The 20,236-nt window shown below is 42.6% G+C and overlaps 1 protein-coding gene across 2 annotated transcripts in view; it reads right to left on the minus strand.

Moving 5' to 3' along the window:
* The window catches only part of CDH18 (cadherin 18), a 1,127,064-nt gene that overhangs the window by 295,092 nt on the left and 811,736 nt on the right, over positions 1 to 20,236 (minus strand). For both annotated transcript variants that reach the window (XM_090049911.1, XM_090049912.1), the window contains one exon: positions 7,679 to 8,160. In XM_090049911.1, the coding sequence (XP_089906037.1) occupies positions 7,679 to 7,906 (228 nt within the window). In that variant the 5' untranslated portion in view covers positions 7,907 to 8,160. The remainder of the gene's footprint in view (positions 1 to 7,678; positions 8,161 to 20,236) is intronic.

A 20,236-nucleotide genomic window follows, 5' to 3' on the forward strand; every position in this document is an offset into this window, starting at 1 on the left:
AAATCAGACAGTGCAGATAACTTGCAATCACAGAAGTCTCAAATAAGAAGGATGTTAATATCCTTCTGTATCACCTTGTATTACCCATCAGTGAGCCACAGATCATCCCCAAATTGAGGGATTGCTGCTGATGAATAAGGAGATATAATAATAAAATAATATGACACAATTACTTTCCACCTAAGAGGAGAAACAAATTAGCTCACTGATCCTGCTATTTGCAATGCACTGGAAGACTGTTCACCTTGAATAAAGTCCATTGACTTCAAAAGAGAAGGGTAAATTGTAGAGCTGCACAAAATTGTGATGGATGTTTTCTTCCAAAGGTGTTTCGATGAGTTTCAAGCTCAAAACACCGAAAACAAAACAATATGCAAGGCTTTGAAACAGCCTCAAAATGAAATGAGGGCACTCGAAACATTTTTAAAATTTCCAAGAGATTAGAGTTTTGAAGCCAGGCTTGCAAGGAAATACAAACTAAAGAGAGGGAGGAGGAAGAGGGGGGAAGGACTCCTCTGATACTGACATGAGTAGCTGACCAGTGACTGTGATCCTTTCCTGAGGTCCCTTCCAATCCCAGCGCTCTGGGAGAGGGACAGAGAAGGAGCATAAAAACATTGTCTGGTGTGAGCTTTGTCAGCTGTGCCTCTGACAGCTTACTGAACACTATCCTCCAAACAGCATTAGGAAGGCTCTCACGTCCTACTTGCTAGTCTGTTCCTAGCAAGCGGGATCCAATCCTTTCCAAAATATCCTAATACCCTTTCCTAATCCATTCCTTTCAACCTATTCCTCCCCCAAAATCCTCTTTTTGTTTTTGTTATTCTCTGTAATTCTTGTCCACATAAAAGAAATCTGTGTTTTCCCTGACAGTCTGAGTTGACTGTGCAGGAAAGCACAATATATATTACAGAACATATATTTATATATTACATAAATACATGTGTTACATTACAGAAACATGCACTGGTTTTCCAGCACACCAAACACAAAGCATGCTGGAAAGGCAGCTGGCAGCTCTTCTGGCTGGGGTGGAAGAGGGGGCAGAGGGAGAGCTCTAAGTTCCTCCCCCCAAACAAAACCAAAACCAAAACTTAGACACAGCTCTTTCCAACAACTAGCAGACATGTCGCTTCTGCTGCTACTGGCACCAAGGAGATGGGAGCAGTGTCTGCATCTGCTCCAATAACCCCTGCCATAACAACAATCTCAAGCACTACCACCATGACAACAACAAGCAGAACCAGCATTACAGTCTCCTCCACTCTGATTTCAATTCCCAGCCTGAGCCCTCCAGTGCCAGAGGAAGAAAGAGCTGGGGATGGATCTGGATCTGAGTGCCATAGCAAGGGAAATTCTGGTGAAGGAGGGGGAATCATCTGAGTTTGTGCTCCACACCCCTCACATTTCCCCTAGAGTGAGGTCTCCCTCCCCGGAAGGTACTTCAAAGAAGGCTGAGGTTGTAGAGGCAAGTGACTTAGCTGAGCGTGCTTCTCCTGTTGCTGTGCTCTGCCTAATGAGAAGGAGGAAAAGGCAGCATCCACGCATGTACCCACACCCCAGAAGTGAGTGGGTAGCGTGGTCTGGGTTCATTTTGAGCTGGCAGATGATCCCACAGATACTACCTGCCTGCATTGCCAAGCCAAAACCAGCTGGGGCAAGGGAACGAAATGCATAAGCACCACAGGGAAGCTGACGCATCTCTGCAAGCACCGCCCCCCTCGCCCTTGCTCCTCCTCAGCCTGGCACCAGTGCCCAAAAAGAAGTCCCCCTCTCGCTCAAAAACTCCCATCCCCCCGAAACAGAGGCAGACCACCCTGGAACAGTGGGGGAAAGGCGGGCACACAGGGACGATATCCAAGGTGAGCAATGTCACCCAGAGTGGATTGCTACCCCTTGTCCTTAGTTGAATGGCCAGAGTTCAGACGGCTCATGGCACTTGTGGCCCCATCGTATAATGTGCCCTCCCTGTATGAGGCATGCAGGAAGTACTTGAGGAAGGAGCTGTGCAAGGTAGGTCCACAGGTGGCCTTACACTTCACCTTGGACAACTGGAGCAGCCGAGATGAAGATCGTGCTTACCCCTCCCTCACAGAGCACTGGTGCAATCAGTCAAGCTGTTCAGTGGGTTCTCCTTCAAGCCAAGGTGATGGACGAGTCCCACATGGCAACAGAGATCATGGGGGCCATGAACGGCATGGCACAGGGGTGGCTTGTTGGGCAGGGTGAGCTCACCCAAGGGTTCATGGTCACTGACAATGGGGCCAATATGGTCAAAGCCATCCATGTTGCCAACTTTGTTGGCATTCACTTTCTGGCACACAACCTGCATCTCATAATCAGGGACACCTTGGAAGGGGACAGAGCTGCTGGAGAGGGTGCCGTCACAACCAGCCACCTGATTTCAAAATGCAGGAAGGTGGTGGGTGACTTCCACCACAGCATCAAGGGGGCAAGATGTTGTGGGACAAACAGGCAGAGCTGAACATCCCACAGCACAAAATCATGCAGAATGTGGAGACTCAGTGGAACTCCACATACCAGATGCTGGAAAGGCTGGTCAAGCAACAGATGGCCATTCATGAGATAGTCTTGCATGGGGAGATTGGGATCAGTGGCCCACTTAACAAAGCTCAGTGGTATACCGTCTCCCAGATCTTGGTGGTCCTGAAGCCCTTCCTCAAGGCCACCAAGAGCCTCAGCAGTGGTAATGCCCTCCTGAGCCAGGTAATCCTTGTAGTGAGGGAACTTGAAAACAAAATGCACAAGTTCCAAGGATTGATGTTTCTGGCTGTGGCAAACCACTGTTACCAGAAGTGCAGGAACTGGTGAAACGGCTGAAGGAGGGCATCAAGAAACCCAAAATGAAACAAAGCAAAACAACCCTGCTACATGTGAACAATCAAGGTCAACAAGCAAGAATTTCTAGTGTGAAAGACAAAAAACTGAAAGCAAAAATAGTATTTTAATGCATTTGTTTTTTAATGCATCAGCTTTGCAATCCTTTTTCAATATTTTCTAAAGCAGTAAATGCATATATGTATGTAGACACATATTGTTTATTATTTGAATAATGATAAAATAACAATAACAATAGCCACAACAATGACAACAATAATAATATTAACATTAAGTCATAATCTTTGGGAAATGCCCAAAGTCAGGGTAGGAACCAAAGAAGTTGTGCTTGAAGATTCATGCTCCTATTTTATTTTTATTACCATAACATTGCTATAAAGTCTGGAAAAATCATTTTTATCTGAATTTATTAGTTGTGAAAAAAACAATTTAAACAGGCATAAAATGAAGCACATATTGTTCTCGATGTTATTATGCCACTTGCGATCATCTTTACAATGACATGAGAATAGCTAACCATGTGCAAAATCTTCAATAAGATTGCAGAACATACATTTCCCATTTCATTTTCTTTATGAAGAAAGAAAAGCAGCGTTTCAAATGATTAAAATAAATTTAAAAAGTTTACTAGTCTATCATATGATAATGTTCAAACTTTTGGGGTTTTTAGCATATAATAATGTTCAATGTGCAGGGGAACCCATGGCTAAAGAACTGAAAGTGAAACTGAAGGGCTAAGGCCAGGGCTCATGCTAGTGTTGTCTGTGCAGAAGTAAGTTCAATTTCTCTCCTTACTAACATTATGACAGAGAAGCTGTAATTTCTCTTATATAATCAGGAAAATACTACAGCCATCATTGTGACATGTCAGACCCATTCTCTTACGTGTCATATAATTGCATTCTCTTTACCAGGAAGTGTGCTTGATACACCATATCTTCAATTTTCAAGGAAAGTAAAGTAATAACTATAATAAAATTGTAACAAAATTCTCACTTTAAAAATCCAAGATGACAACTGAGACCTCTTTTCCCATATAATTCTCAGCTGAATATTTTAATATGGCGCTGTATGATTTGCTTAAAAAAGCTTGACCAACTTCTCTATATATAACACTTGTAACACGCTTTAATCTCGTAGTCATATTACTACATTTCTTTCATTTGTCATACCATCTCATTATAAATAACATCTCACAAGAATTATATGATGACAGGTAAAATAAAAATAAGAATAAAACCCCCTACAATAATCTCCTCCTGCTATGGGAAAAGTACTCTTGAAAATAACCCTAAGAAAGTGAAATGCAGGAATAACCAGATTCACTCATGCCTTGTAGGAAGGGCTGTGTAGTTGCACAAGGGGGAAACACCCTTAAGAAGTCACAGAACCAAAGGATCCACAAAGAAAACAGGTTTAAGTCTCATGAATCCCAAGCTTGTATCTTTATGCTATCTGTTTTATGTCATACACTCTAGGGATATTCACTCAATGCTATACAGTCTAGATTCAAGATATTTTTGCTGCCCCTTCCATCCATGTGTATTTACTTGCTTCTCCAACTTAAGATGTGTAGCTATGATTCTATTTCCTGTGTGCTGGCCCTTTAAACATAGGGAGTCAGGTACCTGTCTGTTCCAGGCATTTAAAATGGAAGAACATTTTAAATGCCTACACACATGCACACACTTTTTAAATCTGTTGTTTGGCTTTTTTAATGCCTGGGAAATGTAACTGGTATACATCATGGGAGATGAGAGAACAATAAAACTTTTTGTGCATTTCCTCTAACAAATCTGCTGTTTTGAGAGGGGTGAACTACATGGAGGGACTGGGGTGTATATGGAGTGTATATGGGTTCTCCCTGGGTGTATATATATTCAGAAAACCTGCTTCCCTCAGTGCTCAAAATTATACCTTTCCTGGAACATGCAGTGCTTTGTCTCATTGCAATTACTCTTAAGGGTAAGATCTGCTCATAAACCCCCATCTCACTGAATGCAGATCTGATGTAGGCTGGAACACACCCTGTGAAGCAAAAAGGCCCACATGATGACATTCCTTTACTGCATATGTACAATAAACATTTTGTCAGGCAGCTGTTAGATAGGTTTGTTCCCTTGGGATATTTGGAGGGAAATCTTCCCCAAATCAACTATCATTTTGGAAAAAAATAAATCCCTGTGAAGAAATCCAATAACAATCTTAAAACCAGATAGAGAATTGATCATGTGCAAAAGGATCATTTCTCATTCTTATCACAATCTCACTCAGCAAAGGGCTATATTTTGTCATGTTCTCCGCACTTACGAAAATCTTAAAAGCATTACTAATAACTATTAATTTCATACAATTTTCTAGTCTGCAAGCAATATTTTTTTAAGACAATTCAAAAATCACATATGTTAAGGGTTGGTATATATTGTATATTAAAATCTGGCGATGACTTGTTGTCCTAACACATGCTGTAGAACAAATAGACAATGACAGTAAATTAATCCATCGCCTTGATAGTCATATCATGATAAGGATGAAAAACCGTACCATTTTGATTGCAGACCTATTCTTGTCCTTTGCACACATTTCCATGACAATGACTGCAATCATTATAACAGCATTTTACATAATGACTCTGCTTTTGTGATGCTATTCCCAAATTGGGTGTGAAAAATGTGAAAGGGCAGATATCAAATGCTAACACTAACATCAATGAGGCAGAATAGACTACTAAAATAATAATTGACAGCATTGACAGGGCAGTGACATTGAACAGAAGCCTAAAATTATGGTGTGATTCCCACTTAACCTCTTCCATAGATCAAGGGTCTTGCTATCAAAAACTCTTATGAATTAAAAGGTATATGAAATGAAATTTTGATAAAGTAAATATAATAAAATGCAACAGCAGTGCACCTAAAAGAAACACTAACACAACATAGCCTTTATATTGCACTTAGGTTGACTACTACTATTTTTTTGTCTTCAAAAACACACTTCCTTAATGAATTCACGTTGGAATGTTGGTCAACCAATCTCCATATTAAAACAAATAATCAAAGTTACCACTAAATATAAAAGGTACTGCCAGTGCTTCTAAACCCCATAGAGGTACTGCAAGTATAAATTTACTATAAATGTACTAATGCTGAGGAGGCAAGTCAGACGCACAAATTGTGAGCATGATACCCTTTAATCTTCTAAGAGAAAAAAAGGTGTGGGGGGGTACACAGGAGAGCAAAGAGAGATGGGGTCACCCATTCAAAGGAAACCATTAAAAAAATGCTAACAAATCTTGTTCACTGAGAAATCTTCATTCTGTGCAAAGACAAGGGCAAAAACAGAATATTAGATACTGCCAATTTTTCACAGGACATTTCTGTTGGCCTTGCAGCACACTAGAGTGCTGTAACAGACCCTTTGGGAATCACTGCTACGCATGCTTACCAAGGTCCAGCATAATATCTTCAACCACACAGCACTGCTGCAGGTAGGCTTCTTCCTATACTGAAAATAATTTATCCAAGGCACTTCAAGCAGGCTCAGTAACTGTGCCAAAGATTTTTCCCTCATGTTAATTAATCCACCCCAGGGCTGCAGTTACCCTACTCCAGTTTAGGAAGCAGTCTCCCCAGGGCAGCACATAGTACCTAGAACATGGTAAATTATCACATACACATGGATGACATGACTTTTTGGGTCCATTCCCCAGCTTTATATTGAAATCAGCTAGCTTTCTTACATCTATTTCTTTTACTGTAAATCTGTTTGTCAGGAATCTTTTCCAAGCTCTTTGGCCTCTAAATATAGGCTCTTCACTTACTCACTCCTACTGGCCTTTTCCTATAGTTATTCCAATTTTAATTCAATCTTTCTTGATTAGAGCCATAGAAGAAGCTTAAGCAGTGCCTAACTGCATAATTGCATTAATACTCTCTAGTAGAACCACCTCACCCATTACGTCTTATGAGTTATGAGTGCATTTGGCTTAAGCATGGATGCATCATGTTGATGATAATTTATGATAATTTCTGTTTCCTTGCCCTCTTTCCTATTTATTAGCTGACCTGCCTTTGCTTCCATGGTAAACTTTGTCATCTTTCTTGATAAATGAAGCAAGATAACATTGATTTAGTGTATGTAATAAAAAGTGGTATCATAACACATGAATGGACTGTGTATAACAAGCCTTTAACTTTGCAGCTCATACACCACTATGCAAATGTCATATTCTTTTAACATAGTTTCAACATGGATTATATCATACAGACACTACTGCAGAATGTTAACCAACTTGTTGCTGGCCCTTTTTCTTATACTTAAACATTGTGGGATGGTATCCCCTCTCTACCACAACCCTCCCAGATTGACTACCCAAAAGCTAGGCAAAAAAAGCAGTCCTTGCAGTGTTCCTGGACTCAGTTTGTTTCCAAAATATGCCTCAGAAGAGAGTTTAAAGTTGTCCTGAATTAATCAAATGTGTAGCTAACCTTAGTATATTATTCATTATACACATGGGGTAATACAGAATGTGATGCAGGTACATAAGTCCACCCAATTCAGCAACCTTCATTTGCCTTTTTAATATAGAACTCTAAAAAGTATTAAACAACATTGCTTTTTTATGACAACATCATTTTTATCTTCAATACTGTAACTAAATATGGGCAACAGGCAAATACACTGGAAGTGTCTGTAGAATCATTCACTCTGGGGAATCTCCTTTAAATTTGAAGGCATCAGCAAGGGAAGAACCTGAATTGACAATATTTTCCTCTGCAAGTGTTGCTGTACCTTATATAAGAAAGAAATAAGGTCTTACCTTTCCCACATATTGAGGATCTGGTCCCATGTGCTCTTCTAAAACAAAGAACTGGTTCCACACCCATCCACGTTTGGGACGATGGTGTACTTCTGTTTCACCTTCTGTGTGTTTGGTTTGATTTCTAGTCACCTTGATGGAGCCATGGTGAGCAGCTCCATAACATCTCTGCACAAAACAGAGACAAACTAGGACTGGGCAGATACAAGATGTGCTCGTAATTCTCATTGTAGGTTAACTTTCCAGTTCAAGGTTTCCTTTTCTCTTGTCCGTTTCAACTGTAATCCTTTAACAGGTTTCCAAGGGGGAAGGTGAAGCCTGGTTTAGAAAGACAGTCCAAAACTTTTTTTTTAGCCTGTCCATGGTTTAGCTGCCCATTGGGGAAAAGCCAGACTTCATTTACATCATGAAAACTGAATGGAGAAACTGTTGGTGTTTCTTGAGGTCTTCACAATACACTGCCACAACCAACCATTTTTTACCTAGCAGAAGGAAAAAAGAAAATCATTTACACTTCACTGCAAAGAGTCATTTCAGGTTTTTTTGTTTGTTTGTTTTGTTTTTTTAACACTTCAATGGGTGATGTATGCACTGTTGTGCTAATTGGTTCTTCAAAGAGTTCTATGATAACCAAAATTTCTTTTGAAACTTTTGTGGAGTGTTTCAGTTCATTTTTTAAAGCATTTGAAGAATTAGTGAGGCTCTTTCAAAGTGCATACAATAGGTATGCTGTGAGAACTGGATAATAAAAGGTACTGGTGGTATAAGATTGGGCCTTTCACCTACAGATTACTGTATGAGGGATAATGTTTGTTAGTTTACACAAAATGAATTTTTGGCCTTTGTGTAATTTCTTCTCCACAGAAATCTAAGAATATGGAAAACTTCATTAGCTATAGGCAGTTTCAAAAGATATACCAGGGAAGAATAGCTACTCCAGGTCAGAAGTAAAGCATACTTGCAGAAGCTTGGGGCCAAAACACTCCTTGCTATTATCTAGGTCTTATTGCTGGAACTTTACAGAAACATTAACTGCACATACATAACATTTTTCGACACATCAGCACTGCTTGGATTATGAAAAAAATATTTGTTTTTTACTCAAAAATCACAGAGTCATAGGGATGAAAGGGACTTCAGGATATCACCCAGCAGCAACATTGTTGTCTAAACCTTCCCATCCAAGTGTCTGTCTTATCAGCTTTTAAAAACTTCCAAGGATGGAATTTCCACAGCCTCTTTAGGCAATCATTTTAATTGCTTAACGATTCTCACATTTGGGAAGTTCTTAATATCCAACTCAAATTTCCCTTGTGGCCACTTGAGACTGTTACTTTTTATCCTCGTCTCATGACCACCTTAGACTCATGAGTCTAACTCCACCCTTTTTGTAATCACCCTCCAGGGATTTGACAAACTGCGGTTAAATCCCCTGCCCTCACCAGTGTTCACTTCTCCACTCTAAATAATCCCAGTTCTTCTAAGCTTTTTTCATAATTCATGTTTCCTACACATCTAATCAGTTCCATTGCTCTTCCCTTGACCTTTTGTAATTTGTCTACACCTTTCTTGAAATGCACAAAACTAGACACAGTCTTCCAAGGGAGGCCTCAGCAGTACTGAATCACTTTCCCTGACTTGCAAGTGGCATTCCCATTAATACAACACGGTATGCTATTTCTCTAACAAGAGCACACTGTTGTTTCATAACTCCCCAGGTCCTTTTCTGCAGCACTGCAGCATAGCCAATCATTCCCCAATTTGTATTGGTGCAAATTTATCAAGTGTGCATTCAACCCTTCTACTTTTAAAGAAGGAAAAATCAGCTTTGGATAAAAAAGTGGTATTTCACATCTTAGATACCACTGTTGTTATCCATGGCTCTGGTAGAGGGAAGATAAATTTTAAAAATAAAATAAGAGCAAGGAGTTTGTTTATTTACCAAAATATTTCTGTAGCAACGGATCATCTCTAAAGAGGTTAGATGTTCAGTGCTTCCAAAACATTATACAAAAATCAACAAGCAGTCATTGCAGCACTGGAATCAAAACTGCCCTTTTTTACTAGAAGAACAAATCTGCAATTAGATAAATTAGCTAGCTTTTTGTACAAAAACAGAAGAAATATTTACTTATATTTTGTTTGTTTAAAGTTAACTGTTTCTACTGCTCCTCTTTGCTACTGAACACATTCAACAAATATCAGCACTAATTTTCCTTGCAATTCCTTCCTTCCGCGCCCCCCCCCGGCTAGAAAATGTTTGAGCAACATTTTTGAGGTAAAGGAAGAACATCGTATTCTTGACAGTCAGGAAAGGGAGAGGAACACAAAGCTTTGTTCTTTGGTTTCTTTTTCTACAGAGCTAATAGAGAAACCTGTATGTGGAACATGTTGTTATTCTTTACACCTATGGGTGTGATTATCTTATGATAATCACACCCCTGCCCTTCATGCTGTATTGTTTAACCATCTAAAATGTCAGTCGAAGGGAAAAGAATAACAACCTGAACACACACACTGGAATAGTGAAAAGAAATCCATTCTACCAAGATGTCCCTGGGAATGAAAAAGAAACAAACCCTAGAAAATATTATGAGAAGAATTTAGAAATGAAAGGAAATAAATAGGAGTAGGAGCTCACCAATTGCTGTATAGTTCACAGATTTCTCTATCTTTCTATACATGTTTCAATGAAATTTCCCCTTTGGAACACTAGACACTCTTTTTTTCAGAATTCGTACTGAGTCCAAATATAGTTCACTGAGTGTCATCAAAAGCACAGACCAAATACCTGACTGACCTTTGCTTCTAATTAACAGGTAGAAAAACCCATGAGACACATATTTTCCATTGCAACCAACTAGTTTGCAAAAGCGGACACTTATGTGATGTTAACAATACAGCATTTCAGACCCAAGAGAAAATACCTGTGTAGATTTTAAAGTTTATTTATTTCCCAATCCCAGTTTTAATATCTTGTCTCAAAGATACATAAAGGATATGGGATAGTCAATGTCACAATAGAAAATACATGGTTACCCATCTCTCATTCCTCTCAAAACACTTTATTAAGATTAACCCATTAAGCCTCACATAACATACTCCTGGAGTTTAGCATTATTGTTCTCATTTTGGAGATGGGGAAACTAAATCAAGGACTATATGCTGGACTTATGCACAGAGAGGTATTGCAGGACACTCCATCTTCTGCTACAAATCAAATTAAGAAATAATAATTAAAAAAAAGGCTGAAAGGGATCTCAACAGTCCATTTAAGTCAGATCCCCCTGCTGAAAACAGCATTCATAGATTTCATAGAAATTAGGGCTGGAAAGGACCTTGGAAGATGGAGTCCAGCCTCCCACCGGAAAGGCAGGAATTCAGCTGGGGTCATAGGATCCCAGCAAGGTAAACATCCAAATTACTCTCGAAGGTGTTCAGTGTAGGTGCTTGAACCACCTCCGATGGCAGGCTGTTCCAGACCTTGGGGGCTCAGACAATAAAGAAATTCTTCCTTATGTCCAGCCTGAAATGGTCTTACAGTGGTTTATACCTGTTCAACCTTGTCATCCCTTGGGGTGCTCTGGTGAATAAATGTTCCCCCAGGTACTGGTGGTCACCCCTGATAAACTTATAGGTGGCCATCAGATTACCCCTGAGCCTGCACTTTTGCAAGCTGAAGAGTCCCATGGCTCTCAGCCTGTCATCATAAGGTCTGTTTTCCTGACCTCTGATCATGCACGTGACTCTTCTCTGGAGTCTCTCAAGCTTCTCCACATCCTTTTTGAATTGTGGAACCCAAAACTGGATGCAGTACTCCAGCTGTGGCCTCACCAAGGCCCAGTACAAGGGGAGAATGATGTCCTGGGATTTGCTTTAGAAGCATCTATGGATACAAGCCAGCATTTTGGTCGCTTTACTAGCCGCAGCATCGCATTGCAGGCTCATGTTCATTTTGTGGTCAATCATGACCCCCAAGTCTCTTTCTTCCATAGTGCTAGCCCACATAGCACTGCCAAGCCTATAATGATGCTACAGGTTTTTTCTCCCAAGGTGGAGAACCTTGCATTTTTCAGTGTTAAACACCATCAGGTTCTCATCTGCCCATTTGCTGAGCCTGTATCGCCCTCCTGTCTTCTGGTGAGGATGCTCTGCCCCAAAGTTTGGTGTCATCAGCGAACCTGGCCAGTCTGCTTCCGACTCCAATGTCCTCATCATTAATGAAGATGTTGAACAATATAGGTCCAAGGACAGAGCCTTGGAGGACCCCACTGGTCACAGGGCACCATGATGATTGACTTCCATCAATTACTACCCTCTGGGTCAGACCACAGAGCCAATTCTCCAGCCAGCGGATTGTAATGGACCCAAGGACATAATTGGCCAGTTCTGCCAAGAGGTGATCATGGGATACCAGATTGAAGGCTTTTTTAAAGAAGTCAATATATATGACATCAATCTCTTCTCCCTTGTCAAGGTGATGGGTCTCCTGGTTGTAGAAGGAAATGAGATTAGTCAACCAAGACCTACCCACAACAAACCCATGCTGGCAATCCCTCAGGATGTTGGCATTGGCCAGTCCATTAAGGATGGCCTCTTTAATAAACTTTTCTAAGACCTCCCCCAGGATAGAAGTCAGGCTGATGGGCCTGGAGTTAGTCTGATCCACTTTCCTCCCTTTTTTGAAGACAGGCACCATATTGGCCTTCTTCCAGTCTTCGGGCACTACACCAGAGTGCCAGGAGTTTTCAAAGATCTATGCCAGAGGCTGGGCTATGATGCTCGCCAGCTCCTTGAGTACCCTGGGGTGTAGACTGTCAGGGCCAGCTGACTTGAAGGTATCCAGTCTCTCAAGGTATTCATTCATGAGGTCAGCATTGATGGAGGGTAGGGGATCTCCCTCACCTGGACCTCCCTGTCCTTTAGTGGGCACGGGTGTCCCATGGGACTGATGAAAGACCGATGCAAAGTATCCATTTAATAGGTTGGCTTTTTCCTGGGCATCAGTTGTCAGCTGTCCCATCTGGTTCAGCAGGGGTTCAATGTTGCCCTTGCTTTTCCTCCGGCTCCCCACATATCTGAAAAAGGACTTTTATTGTCCTTGATGCTCGAAGCTAGTTGGAGTTCAGTTGCAGCCTTGGCTTTCCTGGTTTGCTCCCTGCAGGACCGGACCAGTGCAGAATATTCCTCCATGGAAGTGAATCCCATCTTCCATCCTTTGTAGGCCTTTCTTTTTAGCCTCAAGAGGTCTGCTAGATCCCTGGAGAGCCATGGGAGTTGCTTTGCACCCTCTTGCTGCCTTTCCTTTGAGATGGAATAGAATTAGCTTGTGCACTGAGGATCACTCCCTTGAGGAGCAACCACTCTTCCTGAACTCCCCTGCTTGCAGGGACACATAGCTTTTCTTAGCATAGAGAGCTACACCCCCGTCACTTTTATCTACCCAATCTCTTCTGTACAATGTATAGCCATCTATATCCATGGTCCAGTCATGGGTGGAGTCCCACCAGGTCTCCGTTATCCCTATGATGTAGTAATTATTTGTGTGAAGCAGCAGGATGAGTTCCTCCTGCTTATTCCCCAAGCTCCTGGCATTTGTGTACAGGCAGGCAAGTGTCCCATTGGGGGCTCTTGCCTTGTGCGCAGATTGTACCAGGGCTGAGGCAGGGGTGGGCTCCCTTAAGTGCCTTGGCCTGCTGGCTTTGCAAGCGTTGCTCAGCAGGCCAGCAGTAGCGGTAGTTCCTCCACCCCCAGCAGCCTTAGTTTAAAGCCTGGTGAAGCAGGTCAGCCAGTCTGGCTGAGAAGAGCCTCCTCCCCAGCAGAGAGGGGTGGAGGCCATCTCTTCCCAGCAGCTCGCTGCCTCTCTCACCAAAGAGCAGGCTGTGGTCATGGAAGCCAAAGCCTTCCCAATGACACCAGCACCAGTCTTTGGTTAACTACCTGGATCCTCCTCTCCCTCCTCAGCCCATACCCCGAGACTGAGAGGATCAAAGAGAATACCACCTGTGCCCCCAGATGCTTTAGCCCCACTCCCAAATCCCTGTAGCACCTCATGACCCAGCTGGGATCACTCCGAGCCATGTCACTGGCGCCCACATGAATAAGGAGCATGGGATAGTGGTCTGTGGGCTGGAGGAGCTTAGGGATCTTCTCCTCAATGTCTCAGATGCAGGCACCCTGGGATAAGGGGTTGGGACAGCAGATCCCCCTCAGGATGGAGTCTCCCACAACAAACACGTCACATTTTGTCTTGGGGAGAGCGGGGGCAGTAGCTGCAGGTAAGCCTGTGTTGCCTGTGGTAGCTGGCAACTCACCAGGCTCAGCTGGAGCTGCAAGAGGTGCATACCTGTTGCTAAGCTGTGGAGGAGCAGTAGCCTTGGTGTGGCAGGCCTTCGGGCCCTTGACCACCTTGGTCCATCCCCCTGACTGGACAGAATGGGAGGTCCTGGAGTCCTCCCTTGTCCTGGAGGGAGACCGTGGTCTACTCTCCGGCTCCTGAGGGAGTAGGAGATTGTCTCCTGCTCACAGTCCCTGATGGAATGCAGTCTCTGGACTGTGGCCTGGAGCTCCTCTCTGTAAGCCATCCCAGACAAGCATTATCCCAGATCAGCATTATCTCTCTGTAAGCCATCCCAGACAAGCATTTGTCAAATCCGTAATAATTAATAAATAAATAAATAATAGATGAGATCCCACAACCTTTCTAGGCAATCTATTTCTTTATTTAATCACCTTTATGTCTAGGGTCCAAAATCCAAGACTACTGATGAGTTTTACTTTGCTTAGTTAAACCACTATGCCTAGTAGAAAACATTTCCTCTTGACCATTTCAAAATATCTTGTTATATCTGAACACATGATTTCCCAATAATACCTTATTTAGAGATTACAGTTAAACTAAAGTAGGTGGAATTATTATGTTCCAATATATACTAATATGAATTCAATGAAAGTTAGAAAGCAATTGACAAATTAAAAATTCTTAATTTTGTCTTTACAATCCCCCACTTCCATTTTAAAGGCTAAAAAAAAACAGATTTGGGTTCACATACTGTACAAAATAAAGGAAAGAAAAACAATGAAAAAAATTCAAAAAATAGATTTCTCTCAATGGAGCTATTCAGCAATACATGTGTGTGAAAATAGTACTATCTAACTTGCCTTTGTGGAAATTTGTAAATTAGTTTTGTGGAAAATGTTGCTTGCTTATAAAAAGCAAATATAAATAAATGCAGCAGTACAAATTTAGACGATGCCATTAAAAAACAAGATTTATTGCACAGAATTTTTCCCCCCACAAGTGATCTACAGAATTAATTCATAAATGCTCACATAAATCCTGTATACTGTGTTACTTATGGCCTGACATGTCTTTCTGAATCAAATGGGAGAAAGTTAACTTAAAGGTGACCTAAAAACACAGAGAAAAAGTAATGTTTCTTTGTTTTTTATTACATATGAGTAATTTCAGGAAGGCTTCACAAAATAAAAGGATATCACGTGAAACAAGAGCTTGCTTGATTTTTTTTTATTGAAAAATGCAGGCCTTGACTACCACAAAATATTCTGTGTTGGCTGGATAACTATATATGAGTGTCTGAGGGCTTTGCAACTGGAAAGAAAGCTTTTAATAGTTTATTCTTCCCCATAAAAGAATATTTAAACATGCCTTAGTTTTCTTTAACTCCTTTTAAAAATAATTGCTCAGATAAATACGCAAGAGACAGATCTCATTTGTTAAAGAACCCAGCTTCTACTCTTCACACATTTATTTATTAAAGCCTAGAAGCTCAAATTCATTTTTTATGCTCACACACAAACACATACTCTAGGACCCCTTTAAACAAAGTAAATATGCCTGGGAAAGATTAGTTTTCTTTGTGATAAAGTTGTAAAAAGAAAAAGAGTCATTTTCTTTCAGGCTATGCTAAAGTAAATTTCAGGCACACTTGACTGGGAAGAGACTAAAATAAATGTTGGACTGAACTTTTTGATATTTAGGATGATGCTCCCAGACCCGACTCTCCATGAGCCAAGTGCTCTCAATGCTGCTGTCTTCAATTTCAGAGTAAGTGTCCTGCTTTATGTTTTTTGTGTTATACTGATATATGCTGCTGCAGAGTAGACTTGTATGATTGCTGTCTCCTGGGAACTCTCACGCAAATGAGTTGTATACCTCAGGAGATTGTTGCTGGGAGTTGAAATTAAAATAAATAATTAAATATGATGATGTGGGACAGCTCTGCTAGCACTGCTGAAAATCATTACAATAAACTGCTTACTGCTTTGTATGGCAGCAGGTTTCTAATGAATTCCCATGGAGCTAGTAAGAGCATAGTAATATAAAATGGGCATACTTTACCATCTGGAAAAAGCACAGTCTAATATGAGATGCAATTAAGATGGCCCTTAACAAGTCCTGCCATGAACCTCTGTCCCAAATTCTAAACCTCATATTAATTACAAATTTGAATTCATGTTTTATTAAGTGTAGCCCCATTTTTCTAACTTTCTGCATCCTTTCTACATCCTGTGAAGCATCTCATCATAGCCCTGGACAGGACTGGCATCCAATCAAGTTATGGAACTTGGCATTAAATTTCATTACTTAGGTAGAGTTGAAGTGATGTTGTAGCCATGATGGTCTAAGGAAAATGTGAGAGGTAAGGATATTATCGCTGATTTTATTATTATTATTATTATTATTATAATTGGATCTACTGCATAGTTGGGAGGGAAACAGATAGGGTGACCATGTGGGACAATGTGCAATCTGGAACACCTCCCAACAACTCCCAGGGCAGGCTCTGAATGGCCTGTTAATGAGGGATTGTTCTTTACTTCACAGGTGTTAGTGATCAACTTTGAAGTAACAATTAGTGTTAATGGGCAATTTTGCTTTCTGTCAGGGCTTCCTATTTCACAGCTCCTGCAGCTCTGCCTCTGCATCCCATGCCCAGGACATTAGTTTTAATTTTCACTGCCTAGCCAGGACCGACCTCCGAACTTCCCTGGACTTCCCTGGCCAATCCAGGATGTGTGGTCACCCTAGGTATAGATAAACATTTGGATATGTGCACTCTTCACTTCCCAGCTTCCCCTTCCTTATGTCCTGTTTTTATTCATATTAGAATTTTAGAACATAAGAACTCCCATTTAGTGGGTCATATGATAGGCCCATCAAACACAGCAAACTACTAAGGAGTGTCACCACTTTCCCCTGGTGCTGTTAGAGTTACTGACTCAGGAGCAGCAGGAGCTTTACTAAGCTGGTCCTGTTCTCCCTGCTACCACCACCTTCACCTGGACCCGCAGCCCCATCCCCTCTCAGTGGGAGGGAAGGTCTCCTGCTTCACCAGCCACCACCTACAGTAATGGCTGCTCACATCAAGAGGGGACCCCACAATGCCAGTGGGGGCCCTATACCAGTAAACACCACCTAAATCCTGCTAGCTACTGCAGCAGCACCCCTGTACCTACTCTAATGTTGTGAGACCTCTGTTGTACTCCCCTTCTCCCTACTGTTTTGTTTTTCAGCTGAGTAAGTCTGCAATGTGTTTTCTCCACTCCCTGTTGTGTGTCCTTGTCTTTTTGTCCTCCCCCCCTCAGCCTTCAGTCACAGCCCCTTATATGCACACTACCCTCACACCCCACAGTGCAACCAGAGGAGGTATCCTGGACCCCCACGCAGCAAGTCCCATGTTCTCTCCCCACTTGCCAGCCTCCCCACAAAGCAAAACAGGGGAAGGGCAAAGGCAAGGGCTGCTCGTCCTTCTTCTTCACAGGGAGTGGGAAGGAGAAAGAGCCTGCCAGAAATGACAGTCAGCATCTGCAGGGATCAGCAGTGCCTCCAATTCCTGGAGAGCACGCTGCACTGAGCAGATTTCCACTAAGTCCTCAACTCAGTGAGGCCTCTCATGGGGGAAGGCAAGGGACGTAAGTGGAGCAACATAAGGAAATACCAGTGGGCCCTCAGGTTTAACAATGCCCTTTATGCCTATGGGAGGGCTGCAGGATTGCTGATGGGGAGTGTGGCTTGCACTGTCTTCCACAAAAGCCATATCAAACCTAACAAGACCCTCCATCAATGAGGTCACTTAATGTGGTAACCCTCAACATTGGCAGGGACTTTAACATCACCCTCAAGGTGCAGGGCTGCACTGGGAGGGACTGGAACTGGGCCACTGCAGGCATCCTCGGCAGGGTTATCATCGACCACTCCCTGGTGAATGGGTAGCATGCCCACCACCCTGATGACACCACTACCTTCACACCTTTGTCAGGGTGAAGGAGCAGCAGGCACACCACTCCCAACTGGACCTAATCTACATCTCTATATACTAAACATCACCCAAGTCCATGCCTGTAGCATTAGGCTGTGCCCCTTCAGCAACCACCATCTAATGTACACTCAGGTCATGCTTCAATCTGAACATCCAGGGCCAGCCTACTACTGGCAGTTCAACAACAGCCTGCTGGAGAACATAGGCTTTTTAGCTACCTTCCAGGAGTCCTAGCCTGGCATTAGCAGCAGCAGTCCCTTCCCTCAGCTCAGAGATGGTGAAACATGGGGAAGATGCACATCAGGGGGTCCTGTTGCTGCTATACTCAGGGGCATACCCAACAGTGTGAGGTAGGTAGACAGAAGCTTGAGAGGGACTTGCTGGAGCTGGAATGGTGCCTGGCCACTAAGTCTGACAATCTGTCCATCTGTGGATAGCGGCAGGAGAGGCAGGAAGAGCTCCAAACTCTGGATGACAACCATGCCTATGGCACATTCAGACACTTGTGCATCCAGCTCCTCTAGAGGATGGACTACAGCTCCCATTTTTTCTATATCCTGGAGAAGAGAAGCAATGACAAGAAGTATATCACTAGCCTCCTCCTGGATCCTGGAGAGCTGTAAGAAAAAGTGAGGGCTTTCAATGCAATGCTCCCTTCAGGTCCCCAGCTCAGGACGCTGACCTCTTTGTGGAACGCCTGTTGAAAAATACCCAGCTCGTGATGCCAGTGACAGAGGTGCCCTGGGTGCATAAGAGGATGGTCCTTGCCAACACCACTCATAGCAGGGACCTCCTGGGATTATGCCAGGCAGGAATAGGTGGATCCCTCTGTCCTACCCCAGATGCATGGAGCTGCCCACACTGCATACTTCCTGCCACTTACTCCAGGAGGTAAAGGCTGTCCTGCCACCCATTGCCCTTGCATACAACAGCCAAATCCTGTATGAAGGAAGTCCCCACCCACCAATATCCTCCAACCCACTGGAGCTGGTCATGGGGCCCCTGCCTTGGCAGGTGCCACAGCACTTCCTTCCCCACCAACTTAGCAGTCTGGGAAATACCAAGATGGTCTGCCACCAAATAGATCTTTGCAATAAGCTCTACACACTTATAGTCTGCAAGGAAGATCATCCTGTCCTGTCAACCAGTGGCGGGACACTCTAGGCAAGGATGGGGGTAAGGTCCCCAATCAACAAGTCTGTATCCCACCCTGATCCCAAGAGGGGATTTCATATGGCAGCTACTTCATGAAGCCATAACCACAGGCATGTATCTGGCATGCTTTATGGATGCCCCTTCTGCCAACAAAGGGGGACACAGATGAACACCTACTTTGAGGCTGCAGCTCATTTTCTGCCTTCTCCAGAATCTCCTGCTGAGGTTATGGCTGTACTGCTCTCCTCAGCTTTTCTGTTACACACTTCTGGTCCATAGTACCAGCAAGCCCCAGAACCTCCTGGTCAACCTTCTCCAGCCTCTGGTCAAACTGGCTCTGGCTGAAGGGAACCTGGACAAATGTAGGGCTGTCTTCCTCTCACTCCTCCTAGCAGAGTTCCACTGTTAAGCATCCACAGGCTCCCTTGATTTGTTCAGGGGACAGTGGGCACTGGCCAGAATGCTCTGCTTGGTATCCCCTTCTGGATCCCTTGTTTTGAACCTGTGACCCCACTCCCTTCCCCTTTTTCTTATTTGTCCCAAGAAGTTAGCAGCAGCTTCCATTTAAGGAAATCTTTTAGTTTTTCTGGGAGGCCATTAGCTCATGATTCCTTAGGGGTAGCAAATAGGTCTGTGTCACGCAGCAGCACAGAGTGGATGCTGAAAGAAAGTATGAACATTATATGACTAGAGTTTTTTTCTACTGTTTCCCCCTCACTTACAGCCTCCAGCATTTAAGATCTAGAAAGTTCCAGTTCAGAGGCTGTACCTTTAACTCTCATATTCAGTAGCTCCTGATGCCCCTTTCTGACGAGATTTTGTCCAGTCCTTTTTCTGAATTTGGCTAAACTGTTAGCTTTCACAACAACTGGTTGCAATGAGTTCCACACTTTGATTACATGTTGTGAGAAAAAAAAATCTTTGTGTTAGTTTTAAACTCACTACCTACTAGTTTCATTTTGTGACTCCTAAGTTCTTGTATTTGGAGAGATGGTAAATAATAAATACCTATTCTTTGTTTTCATTAGTATTCTGTAAATCTTTATCATGTCTGCATGATAGCATCTCTTTTCTAAACTAAAGAGACCTACCCTTTAGACCCCAGATGTTAGCCCATGCT

Source organism: Crocodylus siamensis, chromosome 5, assembly GCF_052110815.1.
Source record: "Crocodylus siamensis isolate JL-2025a chromosome 5, ASM5211081v1, whole genome shotgun sequence".
NCBI lineage: Eukaryota > Metazoa > Chordata > Crocodylia > Crocodylidae > Crocodylus > Crocodylus siamensis.